Source organism: Populus euphratica, unplaced genomic scaffold (genome assembly GCF_000495115.2).
Source record: "Populus euphratica unplaced genomic scaffold, PopEup_1.0 scaffold1097.1, whole genome shotgun sequence".
Classification (NCBI taxonomy): Eukaryota; Viridiplantae; Streptophyta; class Magnoliopsida; order Malpighiales; family Salicaceae; genus Populus; species Populus euphratica.
The window spans coordinates 26,105-44,011 of NW_011500956.1; the positions used below are offsets into that span (position 1 = coordinate 26,105).

The 17,907-nt window shown below is 32.6% G+C and overlaps 1 protein-coding gene across 2 annotated transcripts; it reads left to right on the forward strand.

The window, feature by feature from the left end:
- The first annotated feature begins 2,049 nt into the window (after positions 1–2,049).
- On the forward strand, positions 2,050–5,534 carry LOC105116904 (transcription factor bHLH145). Of its 2 annotated transcripts, none has more exons than XM_011014404.1 (4): positions 2,050–2,186; positions 2,636–3,247; positions 3,452–3,602; positions 3,697–5,534. In XM_011014404.1, exon 4 carries the CDS (start codon positions 3,714–3,716, stop codon positions 4,809–4,811), a length of 1,098 nt encoding a protein of 365 aa, XP_011012706.1. In that variant the 5' UTR covers positions 2,050–2,186; positions 2,636–3,247; positions 3,452–3,602; positions 3,697–3,713; the 3' UTR covers positions 4,812–5,534. The 2 variants fall into 2 exon arrangements, with proteins under 2 accessions (XP_011012706.1, XP_011012705.1); XM_011014403.1 differs by having other exon boundaries at positions 2,050–2,171.
- The last annotated feature ends 12,373 nt before the right edge of the window (positions 5,535–17,907 follow it).

Sequence of the window (17,907 nt, forward strand, 5' to 3'; positions counted from 1 at the left end):
CAGATATGACTCAATTACTAAACAGTATTTCGGTTTGGATTGCACCGCCATCTCTTTATCCTTTCAATTTCAGTTCTTAAATTCATCAATCAATCCTTTTATTTATGTGATAGGCCTGTATTTAAAATAAATATTTACCATAAATTAAAAGTATCTTATATTACCAGATGCGTTATTATAAAATATGCTTTAGTTAAGGAGTTATTGATACTTCAAGTGCAAAATGATGATATAAAACCTTGATAAAAAATGCAGTTTTAAGTACTAATCAATTATAAATACTATTTTGCTCTTGGGAGCACAAAAAATTAATCCTTAAGTAAGGGGCTCTTTTGTCTCTTTAGATAAAAAAAAAAGAACACTAAGAGTATGACCATATCATTAGAACGGGAAAAAGTATACATGCATAAAGGGGTTTATTCATCATTTTCTTTTATTAAACAATTAAATAATAGAATTATTCTCATAATTTAAAAAATTAAAGGCTAATTGCAAAGGTGTTTTGCTCTTTTTAGACTTTTTTTTTTGTTATTCATGGATTCTTACAAGGGGTGTCTTGGTAATTTTAGGTTTAAGAATATTATTAAAAAAATCATTGTAAGAGTCAATATATGATGACTTTTGCACCATTAAGTGGTGCATGAAAGCCCATACAATAACCAAAATTCTACTTTCATCATGGCATTAGACACGGTACGTCATCCTCTTTCTAGTGATGTGACATGTGCTCATAGAAGAGGTTTGTTTTGTGGAAGTTTTTTCTTTCTTCTCTCTTTTCTCTCCCATCACCTAAAAAATTGCGCCTAAACTTCTAAAAAAACAATTTTGTCATTCAGATTGTAATCTTATCGAATTGGTTTTCATTCTTTTAATTGCTCTTTATTTGGTGTTTGAATGTTTTCGAAGTTTGGATTTTTTTTTAATTTTATCCGAGTGCATTTTATTCAATTTGATTTCTTTTATCTTGTTTGGTCCCTCTACTTTTAATTGCTCTATTTACGTGCTTTATATTTTTTTTTATTCTTTTTTTTTTGTAATTTCATCTCTTTTTATTTTATTGCGTTTGTTTTTTAATTTATTTTGTGTCCTTATTTTTTTAATTGCTATATTCTTATTCTTGATTTATCTTTTTTTTTAAAATTTTATCTATCATCATTTGATTTTATTTGATTTTCTATATAATTTTTTATTCTCATTCTTTCAATAACTTTCTTTGTTATCCTTTTCTTAGTTTTTTATGTTTAACAATTTAGCCTTTAATTATTTTTTTTTTATTTTTTTTATATTATATATGGTTTTCATTGTTTAAATTTTAAATTATTTTATGGTTGGATATTTCACTATGTTTTTTTTCGTTGCAATTGCCTTTCAACATGGAAATATTTTAATAAAAAATTTATTTTAAAAAAATTCATTATTAGCCATTTAATTTTTTAGATGTTTTTTATTGAACTTAAATTTGTTTTACTAGACTATCTTTTTGATATTTTTTTATTTTAATCTAATATTATGAGTTGGTTCTACATTAAATTTTATAATTTTTTATTTTTTTATAAGTTATTTCAGTTTTATATCTAGAATATAATTTTAATTAATTTAATAAGATTTTTCTCGATTATATTCAGTGAATATGTTTTTAAAGTTGGAAAAGGTGCTATGCAGTAAAAAACTGTCAGAAGAAGTCGACTAGTGTACAAGTCGGATTCCAAGAGTCCAAGCCAACAGGAGTGACCAACCATGGCCCATTAACACATGGTCATGATGCTCCTACCCCACACGGAGGGAGAGAGGGGGGGAGGGTTATCTTACGGTGCATCATGATTGTACACCACACGGAGGGAGAGAGGGGGGGAGGGTTATCTTACGGTACATCATGATTGTACACTAATGCCTTGCGTGCACTCCTCACTCACACGCACGCACGCACGTATGAAACTCGCTTTTCTTTCCCTTCTTATCTCGTGTTTATTGTGTACTAGTACTGTCACTTTTCATTATTCCCACTCACAGGGACAATTCCGTCAATTTGTTTTCTATATAGTCTCTCCTTTCCGTTTTCTCTCAGCATTTCCACTTTGACTGTACTCTCTCTCTCTCTCTCTCTCTCTCTCTCTCGGTGCAGTGCGGTTTTTCGATCTGAGTTTGAAGTTCAAGAATTCAGCGGCTAAAAGGTATTGTTTTTCACTGTAAGTTCCTCATCCATTTCCTGTTTCGTGGGTTTAATATTCCTTGATCGCTTTCACGAGATCATCTGTTTTTCAAACGGGCTGGGCTGTGTTTATTTCATCTGCATACTGTCTGGCTAGAAATGGGCTTTGTCTAGTATACTGCTGGGTCGGGTTATTGTTCTCTGAAGAAAATGAGGTCTTCTGATGCTAGTTTCTGAGTTGTGAATCTGTTCTTTCTAGTTAATTTTTTGCCTAGCTATTTTCAATTATTTTAGTCTGTTGGTTTAGATGATAAATCTTAGGAAAAAATGGTACCACAGAAGTAAATGCTGAATTTCATTTCGGATCAATTCAATTTATTTCCTTATAAAATAATAAAAGGATGGTTTACTGTGAGACTCACAATGAATTTAAATTCCTCCATTTATAAAAAAAATATGTTTCCATCTTAAAATCCTATTTTGCAGGGTTGATGAATTGGTTTTGGTGAAGGGAACAACTGTGGCGATATTCTTGGGAGAGAAACACTATGCGGTGGTTCCTGAGTCTTTCTATTGATGTGTATCGGAAAGTTATCTCATTGAATCTCTATTGTAAAGTGATCCTGTAAATTCCTTTACAAGCCTCGCCTTAAATTCTTAACCTTTTTCGTCTTGTAACTCGATGGGATCCACTTTCTTCGTTGTCGTTCCCTGTTACGTTCGTCAGATTAGCTGAACAGTAGCAAATCCAATATCCTCTCTGCTTTCTTTCTCATTTTGTTTCCTGGGTGAAAAATCTGACTGCTTGTTGTTTATTTCTTGGTCTAGTTATCCCTCCAGTTACGTGTATTAGGTGTCCCTTTGCTGACGATTAATATAGTTTTCTGTGTTCAAATTAACATTGTCCCTTTGTTTGTTCTTCTCTGGAATTTCGTTCTTTCTGTTATCAATATATTGAAGGGCTGGGAAGTAGTTATGGTGTGCCAAGCTGCGAGCCAAACAAATTTTCGGGCATTGAAACACGAAAACGGGATTGCTGGGTGTGCCACCATTATAGTTAGAGTTATAGCATGCTTTCAACCGCTTCAGGATTGCCAGGTTAGTCAAGTTAATTTTATTCGTTGGAACTTTTTTTTTTATGGAGAAATTATGTGTACTTGTTTTGTGCCGTTCATTGGCTAAATATTCTCCTTTTTCATGCTTTAGTTTCCGTGGTCTTCTTCACTTCTGTCCTTTATAATAGTTGGAAAGTTTATGCTATGCCTTTCTTTTACTGATTTTTCTTTCTTTCATATCTTTCAGGCTGAATATTTCCGTCATCTGCTTAAACCTGTCACGTAGATTTAGTTTTTCACTTTCGTTTTCAAGTTAAGCTGGATTGTTTTATTTTTTTCATTATTACTGAAAGAAGTAAGTGAACAGCCACTTCTACTACAGCAGAAATCCTTTTTCGGTGCGTTTTGCTTTGTCTGTTTGCATTAACTCAGTTCTGAATTCTCCTAGATTTCTTATAACGTGTATTTTTTTTTCCAATCCATGTATTGCAGGTGATTGTTGTGGTTAAATGGGAGAAGATTGGGGATCTCTGTTTCCTCAGCAGCGATTTAATTGGCAATCACCCAATTCAAATTACTTGGGTGCTTCACTTGCCTTTGGGCAGCAAAATGCTCTTCCTTTGCTTATGGATCCCAATACTAACATGGTCTCTACAAATGGGATCGGGTATCCATTTACTGAGCTACTGCACTCACTGGCTAGCCAGGAAAATGAACCTCGTGGATGGTTTCATGGTTTGCCTCACTTCCGACAGGCCGTAATGCCTCCTTCAAACTCTGTTCTTAAAGAGAGAAGGCCTCGTTTAGACACTGTTCTCAAAGAGAAACTCCCAACTGCCCCTCATGACAATAAGGAGAACAACATACCTAAGGCAGTCTCTGGCTGTGATCAGAAAAGATTGCTTGTTTTTGACCAGTCAGGTGATCAAACAACTTTGATCTTTAGTTCTGGAGTTGGGACTTCTGTCCAGTTCTTGAAGTCTTGGATACCAAAACCAACAGTTGGCTTTGATTTGAATAGGGAAATTCCTGGGGCTAAATGTCAAAATTTTCATTTAGGACCAATCGCAAATGATGAATTTGTTGAAGATGATGGGATTGATATGCATGAGGACACTGAAGAACTGAATGCCTTGCTTTACTCGGATGATGGAAGTGTTTGCTCTGAAGATGAAGTCACCAGTACAGGTCATTCACCTAGTACAATGACAACACATGATAGGCGAGATTGGTTTGATGGAAGCGCAGAAGAGGTTGCTAGTTCTAATGGTTCAAACAAAAAGAGAAAGCTGTTTGATGGAGGTTATACAGATGCTCCATCACTCAATGACACAGCTACTTCTGTAAAACCCACTAGATGTTTTGGTCACGAGGAAGATGCAGAATCCAGGTGTGACAATGGCACCAATTCAGTGTTACATGAAATGGGTTCAGAATCAGGCAACAAGAGGATGAGAAAAGAGAGTATTCGTGAGACAATGAGCATTCTCCAGAACCTCATTCCAGGTGGAAAGGGCAGGGATGCAATTGTTGTTCTTGAAGAAGCAATTCAATACTTGAAGTCATTGAAGTTCAAAGCGAAAGCTTTAGGACTTGATGCTCCATGAGTTTCAATGCTTGTTATGCCAGTAATGCTAGGTAGTACTACCTGGTATTGTCCTATTATTAGTTAGATATTACTAGTGTTGTGTGCGGAATAAGTAAGGTGAAAACTTATGTTGGGTTTGATTTGAACCGGAGAAACAGTTCCTAGCGAATGAGGTGAGTAATAGTAAAAGGAGGAAAGATCGGTGTCCATCTCTTGTAGCCTGTCTCAATTTCAATGTTCAGCGGCTCAAACTGCAAATCAGCAAGCTTTGGATTATGAAAAATTTGCTGCCGTCTAGAAAGAGGAATGGAATTGCAGCGTAAGATGTCCCAATAAAGGAAAGTGAGTCATTAAGCTATGTCTTAGGGTTTAGAGAAAGTAGCACTCATTCCTGGGCGTGGGGTGCTGGCTGTGTGAATGAGAAGACTAGTTCTAGAGGGACCCCCATAAAGAGGATGTATGCACGCTTCTTGGGTGTGTCTTGATTCCCAACTCATTCTTCCCTTTTTGTATTCTCATCGAAGTTTTATGTTTTGTGGGGTTAATTCTTGTGAATGTGCAACATTTGCACGAGTGAGGGCATCCTTTATTTCACCTTGCAACTTCATATAGTGGCCCCAGTTCACCATGTCATGTATCCTTCCAAGTATTGTTGTAACTCAGGATGTACTCCTATAGATTGTAATGGTTTTGTAATTGGAATGTGGAAGAACAGTTGTGGTGTTTGTTTGCATGGGGCTATCTATGACTGTTCAATCTTGTGACTCTTTGTGAATATAGTGGTTTGGTTGGCTGGATTTAGTTAATTTGCTTGGTTTCGCTGGTGTCTTTTATGCCTACGTGCATGTGTCTCCATGCCAAGTTTCTGATACAAGACGGTGATGTGTTAATGTGTGATGTCTTTTCTATATGCAAGAGTGCAAAATTGTCCGTCTCTCTGGAGATGATGTCACTGCGACGGGACCACAAAGATGCATTATTTTGGAGACGAAGCAAGTGTGAATCCTAGCACGGGTGTGGCCTATTTTCCTGCGAAACTGGGACAAGAAAATTGCAATTAAGAAGGGGGTGTTTCAACTCGTTTGAGGCCTCCGCCTGGGCTCTTTGAGTACAGTGGACATTTTTGTGTTATCTAGGGTTGGTTTACTGTAACTGAAAACAGAGAAGAGAAGACAGAAAAGATGAAGATCATAAAAATAGAGGATACAATACATTACGAGAGACAAACATATTTGTGTTTGGTTTGTGGTGTATAAAATAGAATGATTATGTCTTTTTCATGTTTTTGTTTGGTTGATGATATAAAAAATAATATATATATATATATATATATTTCTATTTTACTTTAATTTTTATTGAGTGTTGAAATTAATAATAGTATAATAATTAAAGTTATAAAATCTATATTAACATGATGGGTCAACCTAAAATGTAAACAACCCAGAATTTGGATTGTATTTGGTAAGTGATTATCGTTATATCATATTTGTTTGGTTTATGGTAAATAAAATAAAATAAAATATAAAAATATCTATTTTACTCTTAATATATATTATCATCAAACTTACATATTAAAAAAAAATATTATTATTCACTTTAATTTACATTGAGAGTTGAAATTAATAATAGTATAATAATATTAGTTATAAAACGAGGATCAGCCTGGCGAGTCGACCCAGGACCTAGACAACTCAAGGTTGGATTGATCTGAATTTTAAAAAATAAAGGAAGGATTTACCCAACTTGACCTGATAAAAAACCTTGGTTGACCAGTGACCTAGTAAAACACTGAGTAAAAAACCTCGTAATTCGTTTTGAGAAAAAAATTGGGATTCACCCTCCTGATTTGTGACTCTAGATGAATTTTAAAATTATAATAATAATTACTTTTATCTTTATATGCTTTAATTGGATAAATTTAAAATTAAGATTTTTTTACATGGATATTTTTAGGGTAACAATAATAATTATTGTCTCTGGATACATGTTCTTTTTATACATCCTGTTTTGAAAATACATAAATTTACTTCAAAATTGTATTGGGAACGAATTTATTTTTGTGTCTCTGTTATTTCAACTAACATATTTTATCTCTAATGTATCTATCTATTTTATCCTGAGATAGTTACAAAACATTAGCTACCAGGACAACGTATCTAAACCAAATGAAGTGAAGATTTCAAAATATGATAATTATTATTTTGTTAAAAAAAAGAAGATGTTTTTTCTAACGTGATTAGATTTTGAAAATTAATTTTATTTGTTATTTATTACAAGATATATTAAGACAATTCAGTGAGACATCATAGACTATAGTGTAGAGGAATAATGTTAGAAAAAATTCAATTCTGTTCATAGAGTATTTGTTTTTCAATTTAATCTATGAAGTTTTATATTTTTCTTTTAAATTCTCAGACTTTATTTTAACTATTTCAATCCCTGAATTTTAAGAGATAAAAGAAAAGATCATCGAAAAGGAGGAAAAAGATTTTGGTTGAACTTGCTCTAATAAAAAAAACCTCAATCTTGGTTTTAATGGATTTGTTTTGGAGAAGAGAACTCAATAATTGATTAGTACTCAAAAGTGTATTTTTATCATGGTTTTATATCATCATTTTGCACTTGAAGTATCAATAACTCCTTAACTAAAGCATGTTTTATAATAATATATCTAATAATATAAGATACCTTTAATTTATGGTAAATGTTCATTTTAAATGCAGCCTATCACATAAATGAAAGGATTGATTGATGACTTTAAGAACATAAATTGCAAGGGCAAAGAGATGACCAAAATTAGAAAAGAGATGTCGGTGCAATCCAAACCGGAACACTGTTCGGTAATTGGGTCATATCTGGAGCTATAAATCTCAGATTTAGGTCTACTTTATATGTATGGAAAGGAAAAACATAGGCCTATAACTTTCATATGGAGCCTAAGATCTAAAAATGCCATTTTCAAGTCTAAATTATAGCAACAACAAAGAAGCCCGAATCTGTCCTCCAGCCCGAACACTGTTCAGTATTTTGGCCATATCTGGAGTTCTAAAAGTCCAAATGAGCTGAGGTTTTTACACAAGAAAGCTGAGACAATTGTCTACAACTTTCATGATTTCAAGTGACTCCAATTTTGACGTTATCAATGACGTTTTGGGCAGATAAGAGAAGATAAGGATTGTCACCAAGTCAAGAGTTGGCCACCCACTCATCAATTAGTCATCAAATCAATAGTTCCCAATTTTGGCCTATAAAAGGAGGCATTTGCCATGCATTTAGGCATCTTGGTGTCCAGATCAAGATCATGCTCTTGCTTTCTCTCTTTGTATTTTTTGTAATGTTTATGCTTTGCTTTCATTAATATCAAGTTTATGCCTTTCATTTCCTTTCCTTTCCTTAGTTAACTTTTATCTTATTTATGTTCTTATTTTGTTTATCTATTTTTCTTTCTTTCACTATGTCTAGCTAAGTTAATTATGTCAAGGTGAAAAAGTTACACTAATGGTGTAAGAATAAGTATAATGTAAACTTAATATGGACTTTAATGTGTGATACTAACATGTTTTATATTTGTTATCTTGTTCACTCTTTAATACTTTGCTTGTTAAATAACTAATCTTGATTTATGTTGTATAACACTTGGTACAACAAATGCTTGGCACTTTCATAGCCCATACTGTATGGTATAACCGACACCTGAGCTATGAAAGGAACTTGATTTGTTGTTAACATAAGTTATAATCATGAATGCTTGACGAGATTTACAAGTATTAGCATTAATTGAATAAGATGACTAATGTAATCATGTTAACAATCTATAATCAAATTGGAACCTCCTTTGTGTGTGGTTTCCAATTGAATAATAAGAGTTTATACTATACTTGTTTGACATACGATTAGTGGAATCTCTAACCTTGATATTTGTTATTATCATTGTTTAATCCTTACATTAATATTCTATCTAAAAGTTCTCGTCATCTCCTTTTTCTTTTTCTTCTCCTTCTTTTTCTTTATTATTATTACTACTACTACTCCTCCTCCTCCTCTTCCTCCTCCTACTACTAGTATTATTAGTATTATTATCGCTACAAGTGGTAGACTTTGTAGGGTATCCTCATCATTTTCAGAAAATATGGCCGAAGAAGATAATCAATCACTTCATAATGAGAATAACCGTGCTAGAACACTTAGAGACCACATGAATCCCACAAGAACAAGTGCACCATCATGCATAGTTTTTCCTCCCGATTCATCTCATTTTAAATTTAAGCCAGACATTATTCAACTTTAACCTTCTTTTCATGGCTTAAAATTGGAAAATCCATACTTGCATTTAAGGGAATTTGAGGAGGTCTGCAACACATATAATAATTTAAATTGTAGCATGAACACCATCAAATTAAAGTTTTTTCCTTTTTCATTAAAAGATAAAGCTAAAACATTCGTGCTTGGGATGAAATGCAATAACAGTTTTTAAAGAAGTTTTTCCCATCTCACAGAACAAACTCTTTTAAAAGACAAATCACTACTTTCACTCAAAAACCAGGAGAAACATTTTACCAATGTTGGGATAGGTATCGAGACTTGCTTAGTACTTGCCCTCATCATGGTTTTGAAACATGGAGATTGGTTTCACATTTCTATGAAGGGTTAACTCCTAAAGATAGGCAAATGGTTGAATTGATGTGCAATGGAACTTTTAAAGATAAAGACCCTGATGAAGCAATGGAGTACTTAGACTTGTTAGCTGAAAATGCTCAAAATTGGGACACCGCGGATACTTATGAGGCACCGAGTAAAACTCAACCTCATACATCTAGTGGAGGTATGTACAACCTTAGGGAAGATCATGACCTTCAAGCCAAGTTTGCATCTTTAGCTAGAAAAGTCGAGGCACTAGAATTGAAAAAGAGTGGTCAATTAAAATCTGTTGAAAACATTGTGTGTCAAATTTGTGAAACAAATGAACACTCAACCAACGATTGTCCAACCTTGCCTTCTTTTAAGGAATGTCTCCATGAACAAGCCCATGCTTTAAACAGTTTCCAAAGGGCCAACCACAACCCATACTCCCAAACATACAACCCTGGTTGGAGAAATCACATAAATTTCAGTTGGAAGAGCGAGAACAACAATGCACAAACTTCACAACCACCGTTTCAAGCACACCAATATTTCCAAAGTTCTCATGGATATGCACCTCCTTATGCTCCACCTCCTAGAAGAAATCTTGAGGAAACATTGCATGCATTCATTGAAAAGCAAGAGACAATCAATACTCAACTTGCTCAAAACATGACAGATTTTAAAGATACTCTTGCTAAATTAACATCTGCTCTCAGTTTCCAAGAGAAAGGTAAGTTTCCATCTCAACCACAACAAAATCCCAAGGGGCAATACAATGCAAATGCAAGTAGTTCCGGAAGCCAACACATGGATCAAGTCAAATCAATCACTACTTTGCGCGGTGGTAAGGTTATTGAAAAACCCTCTCTTGAACCTTATGAGAAAGATGGTGAGTCAATCTCTGAGGGTAAGGAAGGGGTTGAATATGAAAATTGCAAATAAACGACTGATTCTCCGCCACCACTTCCATTTCCTCAAGCCATGACCAAACAAAGGAAAGTCAATCACAACTCTGAAATTTTTGAAATTTTCAAACAGGTAAGGATCAATATACCTTTGCTGGATGCTATTAAACAGGTTCCTTCCTATGCTAAATTTTTGAAAGATCTATGCACTGTGAAGAGGAAACTGAATGTGAAAAAGAAAGCCTTTTTAGCCGAACAAGTAAGTGCTATTCTTCAGAAGAATAATGCTTTGAAATATAAAGACCCTGATTGTCCTACAATTTCTTGCTTTATTGGAGAGCATAAAATTGAAAGAGCCTTACTTGATCTTGAAGCTAGTGTGAATTTACTTCTATATTCAGTTTTTCAAAGTCTCAATCTAGGTGAGTTAAAACCAACTTCTATTTCTCTTTTACTTGTCGATAGATCTGTAAAAGTGCCTAGAGGAATAATTGAAGATGTGTTAGTACAAGTCGATAAATTCATTTATCTTGTGGATTTTATTGTCTTGGACACAGAACCTGTTGAAGCATGTAATTCATTTCCTGTTATTTTAGGACGTCCGTTTCTTGCAACTTCTAATGCATTGATTAATTGTAGGAATGGACTGATGAAGCTATCATTTGGAAACATGACATTGGAGATGAATATTTTCAACATTTGCAAACAACCTGGAGATGATAATGATTTACAAGAAGTAGATCATATTGACGAATTAGTTTATGATCAACTTGAATCTACTTTAAGTAAAAATGAGTTAGATGAATCTGAAGATTTGCAAATGATTTATTCTAAGGAAGAAATTACGGATGAAACAAGCACCGAAAATGTTGATGCGAATCTTTTATCAACAGTGACAACAGATTTGACATCTAACATCACATTAATTGATGATTACTTTCCTAACGAATCCTTACTTTCTCTTAGTCCAATGTCTTGGTATGATAAAAATATCAATTTTCTTGCTTTAGGAGATTTGCGAGTTGATTGGAGTACCCAAGACAAAGAAAAGTTTTTGAATGAAGTGAAGAATTTTTATTGTGATGACTCTAACTTATTCAAATATTGTCCTGATCAAATATTTCAAAGATTCATTCCCGACAATGAGGTAAGTAGTGTCATTAAACTTTGTCATTCTGAAGCATGCAGAAGTTATTTCTCGTCAAAAAAGTTTTGTTTTATAATTCTCAACTCTATTCATTCCCTAGAGAGCTAAGATCAAGATGGAACAATCCTTATGGGGCCTGTGATATTGAGAATTCAATGAATGACAATGTTTTTAAGAAAAATGGACATTGTTTGAAAGCTTACTTTGATAATTTTCCAATTGAAAATGAAACACCAAATTTGAATGATCTTGTAGATAAAGGTTGATTATTTTGTTTTTCTTACATTGTTTTTATGTTTCTTTTTGAGTGATTTTTGCTAGGTTCTCTCACCCCGGTCAAATGGCTGATAACTTGTTTTTAAGAAAACTGGATGGGAAGCCTATCCCTAGCCCATAAAGGGCGTTTAAGCCGTTCTTGGACGTAAAACCAAGGGAAGATGTGAGCCGCAATTACAACTACCTGTACATACACATGTTTTTTTTTAAATTAAATAAATAAATAAATAAAGAGAGAGAGAGAGAGAGTGTGAGACTCCAGCTGGCCTACATATAGGTGTTATGATTGCCTTTCTAATTTCTCATCTATAAAACCCTCTCTTCCTTCCTTTTATTTCTACTCAACCCATACATTCAACAAATACAGAAGTGTCTAGAAATGGCAAGTTCCTCACGTCATCATATAAGAAATATTTGTGTTTTCAATGGATCTAGTCCTGGGAAAGAAAAGGAGTTTTTAGAATCAGCAAATCATCTTGGTCAAGTGCTAGCTGAGAGAAAGATTCATTTAGTGTATGGGGGAGGCAGTCTTGGGTTAATGGGAGGTGTGTCAATAGCTGTATTTTTAGGAGGTAGTCAAGTTTTGGGGGTCGTCTCTAAAGCTTTAGCATAAGGGACATCATTGGAAAAACAATTGGATAGGAACTTCAGGTCTCCACAATGTCGGCTCGAATGAATGCAATGTTTAACCATGCTGATGCCTTCATTGCTTTACCAGGTGGTCTAGGCACATTGGAAGTGATCTTTCATATTTTCTTTTGGGCTCAACTACACATTCATCATAAACCCATAGGTTTGTTAAATGTTAATGGTTATTATGATAAATTGTTGTCTTTTCTTGATCATGCTGTGGAACAGGAATTTCTGACATCTTCTGCACGACAAATCATAATCTCTGCTGCTACTGCTGAACAATTAATTGACCAACTACAATCCTTCATTCCTGTAATTGATCCTTCCATGAGTCGCATAAATTGGTCATCTAAGGAAAGCCGTAAAAAGGTTAGATTAGATTTGAGACTTCATTTGTAATTTTTGTGTTGTTTTGTTTTATTATTGTGTTTTGTTATTTCTTATTTTTGTTTAAGTGTGTTTCAGGTTTTTCACTGTTCGTTATTTCAGGTGATATCTTCTATACTCTATCTTTCTAGCTTAGAACATTGAGGACAATGTCTTGTCTTAGTTGGGGGGAGAGGGTAGTAGTTGATAAAAAAAAAAATTGTTTTTCATTTCATAAAGCATGTGCATAATTGTTGTTACTAGGATGGCAGAGTAAAGGAGCTCTTTTGTTAAAATGACTCTTGAGACTCATCTTAGTAACCATTCTTAACAAGGTCTATTATAATATTTCTTAAAATATTCAGATTTACAAACTCTCGCATTATTATCACTTAATTCTACTCATATACTCATTTAACATGTATTCTTAAACCTTAATTTTCACACACACACTTTAACATATGATTGTGGGTTGCATATTGGATTATTACATTATTTATGTTCTTTTGTTAAAGGTAACAACTAAGGGAAAGGGATTGTATATAAAAAAAAAAAAGAAAAAAAAAATGATGATAATAAAAATGTAGATAAGTTTGGTTTCGTAGCCTCCCTAACCTAAGCAATTAAGCCCGAAGGGGTGTTTTAACACCTAATACCCTAAAGTCAACTGACTTGGGAGCTATTGGCCCAACGCTTGTTACATGGGTTGAGGAGAAAAGCTTAAAGGAATCAAACATTGCACTATCTACATATCAGTATCTGCGACCCGAGTTACTAAGCTCGTAGGGGTGTCTTAACACCTAATGCCCTAAGACCAACTGGTCTGGGTAATAATAATAATAATAAAGAAAGAGAAGAAGAAGAAGATGATGAGAACTTGGAGATGGAAAATTAATGTAAGGATTAAACAACGATAATAACAAATGTCAAGGTTAGAGGTTCCACTAATGGTATATCAAACAAGTATAGTATAAACTCTTATTATTGAATTGGAAACCACACACAAAGGAGGTTCCAATCAGATTATAGATTATTAACATGATTACATTAGTCATCTTATTCAATTAATGCTAATACTTGTAAATCTCGTCAAGCATTCATGATTATAACTTATGTTAACAACAAATCAAGTTCCTTTGATAGCTTAGGTGTCGGTTATACCATACAGTATGGGCTATGAAAGTGCCAAGCATTTGTTGTACCAAGTGTTATACAACATAAATCAAGATTAGTCATTTAACAAGCAAAGTATTAAAGAGTGAATAAGGGTGTCGGTTGATAAGTTGTTAGTATCAAACATTAAAGTCCATATTAAGTTTACATTATACTTATTCTTACACCATTAGTGTAACCTTTTCACCTTGACATAATTAACTTAGCTAGACATAATGAAAGAAAGAAAAATAGATAAACAAAATAACAACATAAAAGTTAACTAAGTAAAGGAAAGGAAATGAAAGGCATAAACTTAATATTAATGAAAACAAAGCATAAAAAATACAAAGAGAGAAAGGAAGAACATGATCTTGATCTGGAAACCAAGATGCCTAAATGCATGGCAAATGCCTCCTTTTATAGGCCAAAATTCAAATGAAAGGCATAAACTTAAAATTAATGAAAGCAAAACATAAACATTACAAAAAATACAAAGAGAGAAAGGAAGAGCATGATCTTGATCTGGAAACCAAGATGCCTAAATGCATGGCAAATGCCTCCTTTTATAGGCCAAAATTGGGAACTATTGATTTGATGACTAATTGATAAGTGGGTGGCCAACTTTTGACTTGGTGACAATCCTTATCTTCTCTTGTCTGCCCTAAACGTCATTGATAACGTCAAAATTGGAGCCAGTTGCAAACATGAAAGTTGTGGGCAATTGTCTCAGCTTTCTTGTGTAAAACCTTCAGCTCATTTGGACTTCTAGAACTCCAGATATGGCCCAAATACCGAACAGTGCTCGGGCTGGAAGACAGATTCGGGCTTCTTTGTTGTTGCTACAATTTGGACTTGATAATGGCCTTTTTTGATCTTGGGCTCCATATGAAAGTTGTAGGCCTATGTCTTACCGTTCCATCCATATAAATTGGACCTAAATCTGAGATCTGTAGCTCCAGATATGACCCAATTACCGAACAGTGTTTCGGTTTGGATTGCACCGACATCTCTTTTCTAAGTTTGGCCATCTCTTTATCCTTGCAATTTAAGTTCTTCAAGTCATCAATCAATCCTTTCATTTATGTGATAGGCCTGCATTAAAAATAGACATTTACCACAAATTATAGGTATCTTATATTATTAGATATGTTATTATAAAACATGCTTTGGTTAAGGAGTTATTGATATTTCAAGTGCAAAATGATGATATAAAACCTTGATAAAATTACACTTTTAAGTACTAATTACTCCATAACCTCCAATTACTTTTTAACTAATTTTTAAGACATTGCAAGAATTAGGACGAAATAATCATTGTTGTCTATAATTTTTGGATTGTTTAGACACTATTGATTGTGATTGATATGTGTTTTTTATTTGAGATGATTTAATAATTTGTTTTGGATTGTGAGTTTATTTTTAGGTTAGTGATTATCAGTTGAACTTTAAGTGTTGGTTCATAGATTATGCTTGAGTTTATATTTATTTGAACATTAAATATTGATTCAAAGTATTATGCTTAGATTTGTGTTGATTCATTTGAATTAGTATGCAATTTAAATGAAGTTCAGAAACTAACAAGATTTCAATTGATTTTTGGTATTGTTGGATTATTAAATTGGTAAATGATGAATAAATAGTTTGTTTTGAGTTGATATCTTAATTAAAACAGTTTGATTAAAACTTTTTATTGTGTTTCGCCATATATGCTCTTAGTCAAACTTTAATAAATTTTTAAAATTTTATAAGACCATTTTGCAATTAATTTTAAGCCTTTCATAACATTTTTTTACCATTTTATATTTAATATTTAGGATGGTGAACTTAAACATATGTTTTAAGTTGTATATGGCCAAGTTTCTCCGATAAAAATATTGTGTGATTTAAAATACCAAAAAAATTGAACAAATAGTTTTATTGTTTTGCATGCATCACAGGTTTAATAAAAAGTTTATTAAAGTCATGGGGATTTGTCCTAAGTTTCAAAAAAAAAACACCAATTTGTTTATTTTTAATATCAAGTATGAAATTATACATAAAATATATTCTCCAAATTAAAAGAAATAAAATGCAAAAGATATGTTTCAGCTCTAGAATGATTAGGCATAACCTGTAAAGTCATAGTCCATTTTACTGAGATGGACCTGCTTTAACTAATAGATAGATTAATAGTTAAAAAAAACACTAGTGTCTTAATAATAGTCAGACAAATAAACAATGCAGCTTGCTTTAGGTAGGGTGTGCTAGAGGGATATTGTCCTCCTTATACATAGTCTGTCTTCTTATCGAGACTCTAAATATTAATTAGAGTTTTTAATAATCAAAATATTTTATAGCAGCTTTAAACCTTTTTAATTAATAAAAGATAAAAACTCATTACTCTTTTCAACCACACTTATAAATACAATCTAGGAAGATGAACGTTGCCACACCATATATATATATATATATATATATATATATATATATATATATGACAATAAATACATGATTTTAAATTCTGCACATGCATATTCATACACTAAGAATGCATAGAAGATCAAAGATTGAATGGTGGCAAGTTTGGCTAGAAATTCAAGAAAAAAAAGGTGGTGGCGCCAAATCTGCTGGCGCACACCGTTGTGTCAGCTACAACACTTAAGACACTGATGTACCACTAACAGCAACACCAAATTTGTTGGCACTTACTGCTGCCATGAGAGGCAACACCATGAGCTGCTGCCCCTGCTAGGCACCATACCAACAAGCTTACACGAGATAGTTGCTTAACGTAAAGGGCTATGCAGCACGAGACAACGCCTTACACCACTATGCTTGGCTTGGTGCAATGGGAGTTGCAACAGTAAGGCTACTGCAGCGAAAAAATGAAGGGGGAAAATTTATAATTCTACCCCTTTAGCCTTTTTTGGGTTTTTCTAGGGGTAAATTATGATTCTACCCTTACAACTAATCTCTAATTAACTTTAGGTATTTTTGGGCTAAAATAATAAAATATTAATTTTATATTAAAATTGAAGTCCTAAATTAAATTAATTATAGAATTAATTTTTCTAATTAGATTAGGATTAAATTAAAATTTTTAATTCAATTTTTTGAGTTTTATAATATCCTGATTGAATTAAGATTTATTGAATTAAATAGTTTAATTAAATAATATTTAGAAAATAGTTTTTCTAAATTAATAAGAGTTTTTTTAAGCCAAAAAATTTTATTTAATTAATCCTAAAATAGTTTAAGATATTAATAAGAATTTTAATGTGATTAGTTTTCTTATTAAATTTTGAAATTTTGTTTTTAAAAGAAAATTTATATTAAATGAAGTTTATTATGTTTGAAAAATTATCATATTAGATTTCATTTAACATTTCTAATGTTAGAAATATTATTTTAAAAAAATTACACATAAAGACAATAATTAGAATTGAAGCATGTAATAATTTTATTATGCATTTTAATATGTTATTATGCATGATGAATGGTTATGAACATTAAAGATCAATGTTATTGTGCTTTTATTTAATGGTTGTAATTTTATTAAATAGGATCTATGTGTCCTGCCTTACCTTTATTTTTTCTTCTAGGTTGTATTTCTTTTCTTATCTAATTGCCCTCAAATATAACTTGAGGTTTCTTAATTAATTATGTAAATATTATGTAATTTATAAATATAAAAATTTAGATAGAAAATTATTGCATAATATAGGACAAAGAAAGAAATGGCAATGAAGACTACAACTAAAGATCCCTCATGGAAATTGTGAATGACATGTTACTCATAATTAATAAGCCTACCAATTATTTGAAAGTAACATATATATATATATATATATATATATATATATATATATATTAATAAATGACTTGAAGCTGTGAAATTCATGTACTAACTAAGTTTGGAACTTGGTTGATCCATGTGAAGGGATAAAACCCATTAAATCAAAGTGAGCCTTTAAAAGAAAGACTAACATGAAAGGCAGTGCTCAGATGTATTATCCAAGCTTTAAAGAGAA